General features: G+C 45.0%; 1 protein-coding gene across 3 annotated transcripts in view; it reads right to left on the reverse strand.

Moving 5' to 3' along the window:
- The window catches only part of EYA3 (EYA transcriptional coactivator and phosphatase 3), a 31541-nt gene that overhangs the window by 4091 nt on the left and 15019 nt on the right, over positions 1-12431 (reverse strand). The window contains exons 7-12 of one of the 3 annotated variants that reach the window (XM_061449996.1): positions 8217-8354; positions 4602-4684; positions 3787-3970; positions 1802-1941; positions 757-840; positions 81-170 (exon numbers count right to left, since the gene is read on the reverse strand). In XM_061449996.1, the coding sequence (XP_061305980.1) occupies positions 81-170; positions 757-840; positions 1802-1941; positions 3787-3970; positions 4602-4684; positions 8217-8354 (719 nt within the window). The remainder of the gene's footprint in view (positions 1-80; positions 171-756; positions 841-1801; positions 1942-3786; positions 3971-4601; positions 4685-8216; positions 8355-12431) is intronic. The other 2 variants (XM_061449997.1, XM_061449998.1) reach the window with 2 other exon arrangements.

Raw genomic sequence — 12431 nt, forward strand, 5'->3', positions numbered from 1 at the left:
CAAGAGCCCTCACAAAGGGTGCAGTGCAGCTCTAACCAGGAAATGTAGAGCTTTGCCTTTCAAAACCATTTGCCACGTACCTCCAAGTCATTGAAAAACAAGTGGGTGTCAGCTACTTCAAAAATCATCTCCTCCATTGACAGACCTGAGCCAATCACTATAGTTGGGTCCTGGCAAAGCAGAAAGAGGTAAATTCACTGTGGTTACAGGCAGGAGTAAATTGGGATCAATCTTCCACCAGTTACACTGCACAGTGTTTCCACTGCCTATCAAGCCTGATGTAATTCCATCTGCATTCAATGGTGTAAACTACAATTTCTCTAATATTTAATATTTCATACATTGACCCAAAGTGTAATAAAGCACTGCAGCACTGCACAGCAAAGCACTGCAGCACTGCACAGCAAAGCACTGCACAGCAATGCACTGCACACCAGGGACTGCTGCATTGTCAGAGGCAACACAAACAAAACATTTGCAAGATCTTCAATACATTTTAAAGGAGAAAATGTCCTTCCTTTCATTATGTACTGTGACCTCAACGATTCCCAATGATGGTAACAGTCTGACTTTTAAAGACTGTGATGTCTGTGTCCTAGCTCTGTGTAAAGCTCAGAGTTTAGTGCTCTTTCCCCAACAAAAGTATCACCTCATACATTTCAACCAAATTATCATGATCTGTTCCTTTTGCAAAGATCAATATTTAATTGTACACGACAGATACACTCTTTCTTCCACAGAGAAGACAATTATTACCTTGCCATATTTTTGAGCATAAGACCCTGTGAGAAGCGAATGGAAGATTATGATGGTCTCATCCAGGTCCCAGAGAAACACTCGCTGCACAGAGAACAAAAGCAGGTTAGAGCTGAGATACCCCAAGCACTGAGCTACAATGGAGCAGCAAGTTTTAGGGTTAATTCTGTGGTTAGTTGCTGCATGCTTTTAACAGGTATGAACAACAGTATTCATGTCACAGGCTGAACGCATTAAACTTTCAGCTTATTGCGGTGGAGTTTATATACTGCTAGAGCGCACCAACACACTTCAAGAGTAAGGCTCTCTTGGTCAAAACTGTTTCCAAAAGCTTTTCTTGCTTTTATAGTTATAAAACCAAATCAGAGTTCTAATGAACTTTAGAGCCCTGCTAGGGCAGTTTACTGCCTGTGATCTGGAGAGCACCTAGTAAATGACTTTGGTGTTTATCAGAAACACCTCTGTTATGATAAATAAGTAGGATCAGCTGCCATGAGGAATAGCAGTTTCATATAGAAGGACTCTGATAAACTGGAGAACTGGACTAACAGGAACTAGAAGTTCAGTAACTGAAGAATCTGCATGTGAGGTAGAATAACCCCTTCTATGGGTCCTAGCTGGGAGGAGCTGGAGGGTGCAAGTGCAGTATGAGCCAGCAGCACTCTCTGTGTGATAAGATGAACTGCCAAGTGTGCCTGGCTGATAGAAGGAAGGTGCTGTCTCACCCTACTTGGCACTAGGAAGGTCACCCCAGATGGCAGCCCCCGTTCAAGACTTATGTGAGGAAACCAGAGCAGCCAGCAAAAGGCTGTCGAGATGGTCAGCAGCCTAGAGAAGAGGCTGAGGGAGCTGTGATGATTCATCTCACCAAAGAGGAGACAAGCAGACCACAGCTAATTAAAAGGGAACTGAGAAGATGATGGAGACAAATTGTTCTCAGTAATGGCAGATGGAAAATTGCCATGGAGACAGAATGAAAGAAAGAGGACTTTTACCACCACACTATTCTGCAATGCTACCTATAGAAAACAAGATTACTATTTACCTCCAGTTCACTGTCCTGTGAGGAAGAAGTATCTGCTTTCCTCTTTCCCCTGTTCTTCCCAGGGATGTTTTTTCTTGCCTGCTCATCTAACTCTTTACTTGCTGTTGCTCTTGATAATGAAGGACTTGTGGATGCATCTCCTAGAAGAAAGAAATCACAGAGGTCTCACCCCCCATCTCTCAAAACAAAACACCAACATAAAGCTGATAATATTTGGCCACAAACCTTTGCGAAAGGAAGACGTTACCTTGCTTTATTGATGCAGTAGTAGTTGAACCCTTAGTAGAACATAAAACATGAGTTCTTTGTCCCATCATTTCAAAGCAGCTCTGTTTCCTCCATTCAGTACACTAGGACCAAGCTACTTACTGCATTCTGCCTGCAGCACAAAGCCAAGGACAGAGCACCCTCCACCCCAAGGCCTGTAACCCCTCAGGTGTCTCACAACCATGGATCTGCTTTATTCCTCAATGGTTTCTTTTAATACTTCTTGAGAGAACACCAGAATCCCTCAGTCTGGAATGAGTGTACAAAGGAAAGTATTTCAAGATGCTTCTCCCTCTCAGATTTCCTGGTCAAACACCTTTTGGAGCAAGCAGCACTATACAACACATGCTGTTACCCCCTCCACACTATTTGCTCCTGTGCCACTGAAAGCCTTTGACTACCAGTTAAATAATAGCCAGAGCAGAGAGTTACCTGGAGTGTGGTAATCACACACAAATGCACAGCGTGCTGGGAAACACACCGCAGCTCCATTGCCCTATCTGAGAATTAGTAAAGGATAACAGGGACGAATTGGTCCAGGAAGCACAGATATGGCCAAGCACCATGGCCATGGCTGATGGAGATACATGATGGAGCCTATTCTGCTACTGGTAAGAGCACCCTTCCCAGGGAAATGGTAGAGCACCACCATAAAAAAAAACATAAAAATCAATGTTTTGATGTGCAGAATGTTACTGCCATGATGGGAGATACCCTCTGAATCCTTTACTAAGAGTTCAGGCAGAAGAGGTAACATCCCAGACCTCTGCCTGATTAATTCACAAATAGGACCAGAACTGTAGTGAGAAGGCAGAGGGCAAAGGGGGCTTGAGAAAGCCTGAATTCAGTCTGGGTCTTTCAAGACAAGACACAGGAATTCCTTTGGAAATTCATGCAAAATGTTAACCTTGGAGAATTTCAGAGCTAAGAAAATGGCAAGAAAACATTAACAATTGGGTCATTCCCTGGCCAGTGCCTTGAAATAACAGGTCAATTCCATAGAGTTGCAATATCAACTAAGAAACATTCTCATGGGTAAATCTGATGTTGCTCACCACAACTAGAGGGCAACTGCTTCCTGAAAGAGGGCAAGAAGCTGTGATAACACATCACAGTGTGGTCAGCTGTCATTTCAAAACCACTTTACACGATAAAGCAGAAGGAAAGAAAGGATGTGTTTCTCAGCACATCAGCAACAACTCATTGAGAGGTGATGGCCAAACTACAGCTCTTGACAAGGCATGTGGGAGTCCCATCATGGGACTAGCATCTATGCCATGGCTGTCACGCAATCTGAATACCTGGCTGCAGCATTCAGGTTCAGAGATCCTGGAGCTAACAGGAGCTTTGAGAGTGGGTATCATCCACTGCCCTGCAGTGAACACCCAGCCCCAACACATGTCAATCAACAGTCCCCAGGTAGCTGCTGTTGACAACTCTTCAAGTCACCCCTGGAATTCCCTCTCTCTAGGGCATCCAGAGCATGTACTGGGTGTCTCCTGAATTGTCATAGTTATATGTCTTCCTATACCTAAGCTCTTAAACCCTGCACACCAGTGAGACCAGTCTGACAACAGAAGGCAAATATCCTGTCTGTCCAGGCCAGCATGCAAAGGTGCTGCAATTACCTTTTGGACAAAAAGCTTTCCCCATGTGTGCACTCTGCACTGTTTATGTCAGGTACTCTGCAGGCACCCTGCTAAAGATCCAGCCATTACCAGAGGAATGTCTCTGCACCGCCCGTGTAGGCACCATGGCGCTTGGCTTCTCGGCTGGGTACGTGGCTGTGGCTAACGCAGTGGTCTCTGTGTTGCTCTCTGCTGGTGTCACCACTCCAAAGCCAGAACTCGGGTAACACGTCTGGTACTGACTTTGGCCAAGGATTGTGTAGGTGGGATAGTCCTGTTAGAGGAAAGGATGAGTTGTGACAGGTGACTTCTTTCAGAAAACGTTCTATATTAAGATGAGTTTTATGCTAGAATGTGCCTGTGAAAAAGAAATCCCTGCAAGAGCAGTCAGACTTCATACTAGCTCTTTCTGCATATCTAAGATATCCCCAAAAAGGGTTGAGAGCTCAGAGTTCCCAAGGGCACAGGCAGGTCTGCGAGCAGTGACAGGCACTCCTCTTTCTCCACATTCTTCACAAATGAATTCATTATGAATGATGTGACAGTAACAGGGCAGTATCAAGTGGATACTGCGGTGTCACTCCCCTCTCTCTGTGCTCTGCTATTTGTGGTTTAGTCTTGGGTTTTATTTTCTGATACCAGATGTACTGACAGCAACAGAAAGTGGTCTTGGTACTGGCTGAGTGTGCAATACCAGACACAAGAGCTGCAGGATAAACTGCCTTTACTCATGCCCTGTCTTCAGCAAGCAACTGTTTTGCATGCTGTGACTACAGGTATCCATTTATGAAGAGTATTTACTTGTTGAGATCACTGAGCACCTGAAGCTGTGCTTGAGGACTTTAATTTCCGCTAATTTAATTTTACTGATGCTGCACATAAACATGATAAGGAAGAAGTTTTACCTGTGAGATGCTGGCTACTGCTGACGTGGAAATATTGACAACAGTTGAGGATGTAGAGACTGGACTGGCATTGGTAGTTGATGCTGTAAAATGAAGAATTACTGCATTAAATGCTTCTAGGAAAGCACAAGAGACGAGACCAATCCAAGCTGTGAAAGAAGTACTTACTATGTGCAAGCATCTGTGCTCCCAGCAGCACTCTGCTTGTAACAGCCATAAAAGAAGTGGGGTGTACTTTGAAACCAGTAACCTTTCAACTGGGCTTAGAGGGAAGGAGAGCCAATACACCTGCAAACCCAGGGGTTTCAGAACCCTTTCCTCCACCCCTGCCAAGCAATTGGAGCATCATTAAAATGGCTTCATATCTTGACTAGAAGTTTGGAGAAGACAACAACCACCTTCTGATGTTCAATAGTAGCAGACGAAGATGAATCAGGATGAATCAGTGAAATGAATGTGAATGTCTTTAAACGAGCTCTGATAAATTCTCTCTGCATTTGACTCAACATATTTTGTCTCATTAGAACAGGAAATTGAAGGAAACAGTAACAATAGTTCCAATAGTATAAAAAGGGTGTTTCCTACTAAGGAAAGCAGCGTATTTCCCCAAATCCCTGGGACACTACAGATGAGGCTTTCTGCAATGATTTGTCAACAGCTTACAGGTCAAATTATCAGAGACAGGTATTTGGGAGTATGAATTTTAAGCCTTTCTGTCACTGCATTCAGTTCTTCCAAAACCCAGAAGAGGCTGCTCTGGGAACACCAGTCATTTAGTAGATTGTGTGGTTTTACACTCCATTGAACACCACTCCACGTGGGGGTTTGGGGCCCTCGAGGATTAGTGAAAACACAGAATGAAATTAGCATGAGCAACATCAGGGTGTACTAAAGCGGGTGCCACCAAGAAATATTCTCTTTTGCTAAACCTTCTTTCTCTGCACGCAAATAAAACCAAAACTCACTTTCAGATGTTTATGAAAACACTTGCAGAAATCCACAGTCTTGCCTCTACTTTACCATCACTGACAAAATCCCTCCCTTTCTGCAGATGACACCCATGGGGAATTCACCCCAAGCCTGAAGAACTCGAGCTTCTGAAGGCTTCAGTCTTTCTACCCAAGGAAACAGACCCCACCATGAACTCTTAATGTACAGTGTGTTATGTCAAGCGCACATGCTTCCTGGTGAACAGCTCCAGCAAAAAGGAATGGATCCAAAATACGCCTCAAAAAAAGATGAAAACCAAAAGGAACAGACCTTGAAAGAGGTGCAGAAATACAGAGCATCTACAAGAGGTGAGCAAGGAGAAGGGTGGCATCTTCCTAGAAGCAGAAACAAAGGTAGCCCCTGGGAATCCCCACATAGGAAGGAGCAGCAGTGTTCAAATCCAGATGGGAGAGAATACGGAAGAGAAGACTTAGAAAATGGAAGACAAGCTGCACTGAGCAGCAATAACAGTAATGAAGACACTCAAGTACCTACAGTAGCTGTGCAGCTACTAGGAGCACAGTTGTGAGAGTCAGGTACCCATCACAAATACTCCTCATAAGCAACTGTTGGAGAATAGGGGTTAGTTTCCTAATAAAACTCCTTCCACCTATCCAGGTTACAGGAACAATCAAGGCTGTTACAGCTAAAGAGAATGGCACTTCCCAGGGCACTGTGAAGAGCAGCTCTCCAGAGAAGAGCCTCTTCTCTGCAGATGAGCTACATGGAAGACACTATTGTACCACCTCTCTCAAGATGGTCACAGAGAGCACACAGAAAGCCATTCTCATCTGTAGTGCTCTGAAGAGGCTGTGGCTGACCTGAGATAAAGAACACAAGAAACCATGGAAAAAAAGATTCCAAGTGCTGGGATTCTGGTAAAAACAGGTTCCCTGTGTATGAATTTCATCTTTAGCTTAACCCTGGTCTCCTTCCAATGTTTCTTTATTACCCTTTCTCTACCCAGTGCTACACATCAGATCCTTACAAACAGCTCCCACCACAGAGACTAACGTTCTTTCTGCACTGGGGGTCAGATCCTTTACCTGTGAATAGGCAAAAACCATGCAAAAACCTTTGGCATGGATGTGCCAGAAGGGACCAACCGCTTCATGGCCTCAGCAAACCCAAATACTGCCTTGAAGATGCTGTAACTCTCTTCTTTCTTCCCAACATCCAGACCTCATTTCAGACCTTGTATCTCTACCTCCCCTGCCTTATTCATCCTATTTGGTTTTGCTTCAGTTGTTTTCAAAGATGCTTCAAGCCCATTCTTGTGCTGGGAAATGGCAATGAGTGCATTTCATGTCTCACTTGGCTGCCCTGCTCCCCCAGGGCAGGAAGAGGTGAGGCAAGAAGCAGCCATTCCTCCCCTGTCACTCCCAGTGCTTTCAAGCACCTCTGTGATGTACCACCATGGCCAAGCACAGCAAGCAAATGCTCAATCACTAAGTGCACTTGGCACTCATTAGATCACATCTGGACACTGCATTGGGTCTGGGGCCTCAAGCACAGCAAACATGTTGATAAAATTCAGTGGGTCTGGCAAAGAGGCACCAAAACACTCCGGGAGCTGGAACATGCACCCTGTGAGGGGCAGCAGGGGGAGCAGGACAGCCCAGCCTGCAGAAGAGATGGCTTTGGGGGACCTGCCAGCAGCCTGCTCCTACCTGCATGGAAGTGATGGAGAAGACAGAGCCAGGCTGCTTTTGCAGGGGCACAAGCAGGAGGAGGAGAGGAACAGTCACAATGGGAAACAGGGGATGCCCCAGGTTGACAACAGAGAAAAGGGTTCTCTTTTGTGCTGACAGCCAGGCACTGGAACTGGAGAAACCTCCATCCTCAGAGGCTTTTGAGACCCAAGTGGACAAAGCCCTGAGTAACCTGGTTCTGAACTCACAGTCAACTCTTCTTTGGGGCTGAACTAAAATTCTCCTGAAGTCCCTGAGTTATTCTATGAAAACATCACACAAGAAATAAAGAATTCTTGAAATGCTTTTTAAAAAACTACAGAGACAAACTTTCACAATTCATCACCCAAATAAAATGGCAAAAATCCCACCTAAACCCCCCATGTCAATTTGCACATATTTGCCATAAGCAACAATGTTCCATTACTCAACCAAGTGGCACATTTACTCCTAACAACTGCTTTGGAAGCTGGTGAAATTCAGCACCTGCCTTCTCTGATGTGGCACTTCCAGCAGTTGGAATATTTGAAGGCTTTTCCTATAGTGAGAAATTCACTTTCTACCAGATCTACCAACCTGGGCAGTGTGTGTGACACACTTTAGTTCCTGATGTCAAGCTAAAGCCCACCATAAAGAGTTTTAGCTGCAAGAGCATTTGCAATAAAGGCATGCAAGAACACAACATTTAGTCTCATCTCCCCTTCCCATTTGCTTTTCACCCTGTTAAGTCCATCAGCATGGCACCAACAAGCCAGCCTGGTGCATACAGAGGTACGTAGCAAACACAAACCCAAACACATACACACACACAAAAAAAGAGGCAAAGCATAAAGAAGCATGCACAAAGCAAGGACAAACGTGCAAGCCTCTCTAGTTGTGGTATCTGGACTCAATTAGGTGGAGAGAGATGCAGATAAAAACCATGCCAAGTTACCTTCAATGGAATAAGAATAATGTGCTGGGCTGGGCTGGCTTGTGGTTAACCCTGTAGTGCAGGTAAGAACACTGTGCTGACTTGTAGATGCAGTCTGAATTAAACCACTTTCAGGTTTCATACCTGGCCACAGTGCACCTGAATCAGATAAATTGGACCAGTTACAAACAGATCTGCTGGCACCAAAGAGCATGCTGCGACCTCAGATGCAGATTTTTGCTCATCACAAAAGCAAGTAACAAATGACACATGAGAAATGTTGAATTTCTGACTGTCAGGCTGTGCATGGGTTAGACCTGCTGACAAAAAGCCTGGAAAAGAGAAAATTAGAAGCACCAACAAGACCAATTTCCAAAGCTTGCAACTAAAAATCTGGTAGTGTCACAGAAGGATGAACCGCTCATCAGTGTAAGGAACCTGCTGATCCCTCTTTGGTGCACAGCCCTGCAAAGGACCTCAGCTGTACACGCTGAGGCTGAGCTGGTATCTATCAAGGTCAAGGACAACGCTTCCACTGCTTCGCTGGGCTTTGGGTTGAGTATGTTAAAACAAGCCACAAGTCAGTAGCTTCCACAGACTGACAACAGCAAAAATAGAGCTTAAAACAAGGGAAAAAAAACCGTCTAAATGTTTCATCTAGATTTCCTGCTGTTCTGGAAAGCCTTGGTAACAATACTGGGCAGAGCACAGAGCCAGCAAACCACTGTAGTTCCTCTGTTCAAGGCACACATCAGCACTGTGGGTCCAGCTCAGGTGCCGTGTTAGGGTCTAGTCTACTGCACTGACAGGGTAAAAACAGTGTCCTACTGAAGCAGCTCAGCTCAGGCCTGGTTCTTCAGGGCTCCTCAGGCTTTTGTTTAAGTGTTTCCAGACCTAGAGTCAAAGTCAAAGGCATTTGTCCCTGGCCCTGGTTAGAAAGCAGGAATCAGTTGAGAAGATCTATGTAAAAACAAGCAGAAGTGTGCAAAGCAGAGGGACAAAGGACGTGTGGAGCTAGACACAAAGTTCAGGGCCAGCAGAAAGACCACCCTTCTCCTTAAACCCCCCCAACACCAGCATCAAGACCTCGAAAACCACCTGCAGCCTTTCACACAGTGTATGTAGCAGGATAAGCCTCAGGCTATGAGCTCCACTTCTTACCCAGAAGACATGGGAGATGCTCTAGAGCTGGGCAAGTGCAGCTCACTCCATGCTGCTGCTTTGTCAGAATGAAACTCTTCAGTGGCTCTTTGATTTATTTACATACCTGATCTCAAACTGTCACCTATGAGTCAAATTAAGTCATTCACCTATCTGTACAGCACACCAGGGTTTTGAGTCTTCAAAGCTGTGTCTTCATTGCTGTTTCAAACCTCTAGAACCATGTTAGCAAACAAAAGGGAAGGGCTGATTTAAGAAAGTCCAGAATAAAACATATGGGAAACAAACGCTCTAAGGAGAGTGGGAAAAGCTGTATTTGTTTAGTCTGGAAAGGGAGTGCCATGATCTTCAAATAGGTGAGGAGTTTTTAGAGGGAACAGTAACGAACAGTTCCTTACAATGCAAGATAGATGGACAAGGAGCCAACAGCAACATAATGAAAGGGTCCCAGAACACACAGAAGTGCCTGACAATGAAACACAAACCACCTCTAATGCATGAGGAGTTAACAACAGGTCAGACACACACAGCAGATGTGCTTGCAGGGGTGGTTGGATGCGAGTGCAGGAACTGATTCAGGCTGTGTGGTAAAGCATCCTTCAGCCCCTGCTTTCCATGACTGTCTCTGTCATCTCTCAGTACAGACAAGTTCTACTTCCATACAGCAAGGCACACTCTTGGCATAGTGGCACACATCTGTCCCTCTCATTCTGCAAGACAGTGATAATAAGACAGCACAGTCTTGAAGGCGACAGAGAGGGGGAAACAAGACCCCTCTGTGTGCAATGGCAGCAGCAGGAGACATCTGTGTACGTGGAAAGGCCCCAGAGGATAGCCCATCACCTGTAGTTTCCTGAGTTAATGTAAACCATCACATCCACACTGCTTCTACCACCAACATACAGCCACATATAAGCAGCTCGTATGTCACTACTCTCATTTTACTGCTTCTTTAATGAAACCTCTCTAGATCACAAGTATGTCCCATGCAGAACAATACACTAAAAACCATCCAAAAAGTACCACACTACAAGGAAAGGTGACAAATTGGCAAGAACATGGGTCATCACTTCTCTGAAAGCAGCATCATGACCCAAGTGTTCTCAAGACTACACTTGTCAACTTGCTTGGACTTCATACTTCAAATACACCTGTTTTGTTCCAGCTAGATAATCCATGATGCCTCCTTCTTTTTTGGCATGGAAACAAATACACAGTAGAAAGTCAGGCAAAGCTCTGGAACAGGCCCTTCCATAATGGTAAAACATCTGATCAGGCTGTCCAAGTCCTCACCTGCTCATGGACATTGTGAGCAGGAACAAACTGTATCACTCCCTCTGCACTGTGCATGCTCAGTCCTTTACCCTCCATTGTTCATCTCATCCATCTTCTCAGTATGATCAAGCAGGTACTACTCCAGTATGATTTCCATTACTCATAAGATGACTTCTAACATTCTCCTAACACTTAAATTCAGACTAAAAATACTGGTATTTAATAACAGACCTCAACATCCATACCAAGACATTTCAGTAATTGATCACGTTTCAAAAGATGTTTAACAGAAAGAAGTTCCTCTGAAGTCAACAGAAATGATGACCTCTTGCCTTGGTCTTAAGGAGAAATTCTCCTGTTACATTCAGAGTATTACACTAAGTAGGGAAGCACCCTTGAATTCCAGAACCTTGGGATAAAACAACCCAAAACACATCCCCCCAGTACAGCCACCACTACCACCACCACCAAACATCACATACACGAAACATTAACAAACCTCCCCACATCCTTCCTACTCCCCTAATTTTAGAATTAAGTCTAAAACACCTTTTCAAACATCTTGGCCTAACACTTCAAGAGAGCATTTCACATATGCACACAGATTTGCCTTAAAGAAACCCAACCACACTACACAGTAACACACCTGAGCACTTCCAAAGCAGCCCCCATGCACTGTCCACAGCAAACTATCAATAAACACCAAATAAATGAAGTCAACAAAACCACCAGCCACTGTTCAGATACAGCTGAAACAGTGCAACAAGGCACTGAAACCAAAGTGCAGGCACCCAGGGAACAGCAGGATGTTCCAGCAACCATAACACAGGGTTTGTAGAATCACAGAGTGGTTTGGTTTGTGTTGGAAGGGACCTTAAAGCTCATCCAGTTCCAACCCCCTGCCACGGGCAGGGACACCTTCCATTAGAGCAGTTTGCTCCAAGCCCCATCCAGCCTGGCCTTGACACTGCCAGGAATGTAGGTAACAGACCATCGTGACAATACACAACACTACAATCAGACAAAAAAATAAGGAAGGCAGTGTCTAGAAAGCCAGCAAACAAACTGCACTGGTAACTGAAGACTGGAGTATGGATACAGCATCAGGCTTCTCCATACTCGTTCAGCTTTCAGGGCAAAGCGCTCCTGGAGGAATGAAGTGAGCTCAGGCAGAGAACCTTGGCACCCCAGGACACGTAACACAGAGTCAACTATGTCCTCATCTACTAGAAATCCCAAGCCCATGGCAGGAGGGACTGAGGATCTCATGCCAGCATCCTTTTACACTTCAAGGCATGAAGATTCTAGCACTACAGGTAAATCTGACAGAGGTTCTGTTCATTCAGTTCTACAGCGTGACCACAAGCCCTGAGAAGACAGACACCTGTGGCTCAGCCACTGCCATGCTGCTCACGATAGCACCCAGGTGCTCTCCCAGGTTACCTGCATGGAAGGGGATGTTACCCCCAAATCCATCAGTGCTTGATGCTAAGGGGCAGAACAGTCTCTGCCACTGTACATTTTTGAGATCATGATACAGTATTTCAGCTGGTCACTTACAGCACTCTTACCCTTCAAGCATCTGCAAAAACTGGAGAGGCTATTAAAGGGCTCAAGTATTAGAGCAACTTAAGTCAACTTATTTGCCCAGCAAACTTGGAGACTTTTTAGCATGAAATCTGTATTTGGTGACAGGTGAAACAACAAAAAAGCCTTAATCCTGGTCAGCAAAAAGGAAAGGAAAAACACCTTCATCCTACAGAGATGCTGTAGCATGAGCTCTTGTGGGATTTCCCTGAC

Source organism: Pezoporus flaviventris, unplaced genomic scaffold, assembly GCF_033815535.1.
Source record: "Pezoporus flaviventris isolate CSIRO_AGI_PZ_B2104156 unplaced genomic scaffold, CSIRO_AGI_Pfla_v1 ptg000008l, whole genome shotgun sequence".
In the NCBI taxonomy this organism is placed as follows: Eukaryota; Metazoa; Chordata; class Aves; order Psittaciformes; family Psittacidae; genus Pezoporus; species Pezoporus flaviventris.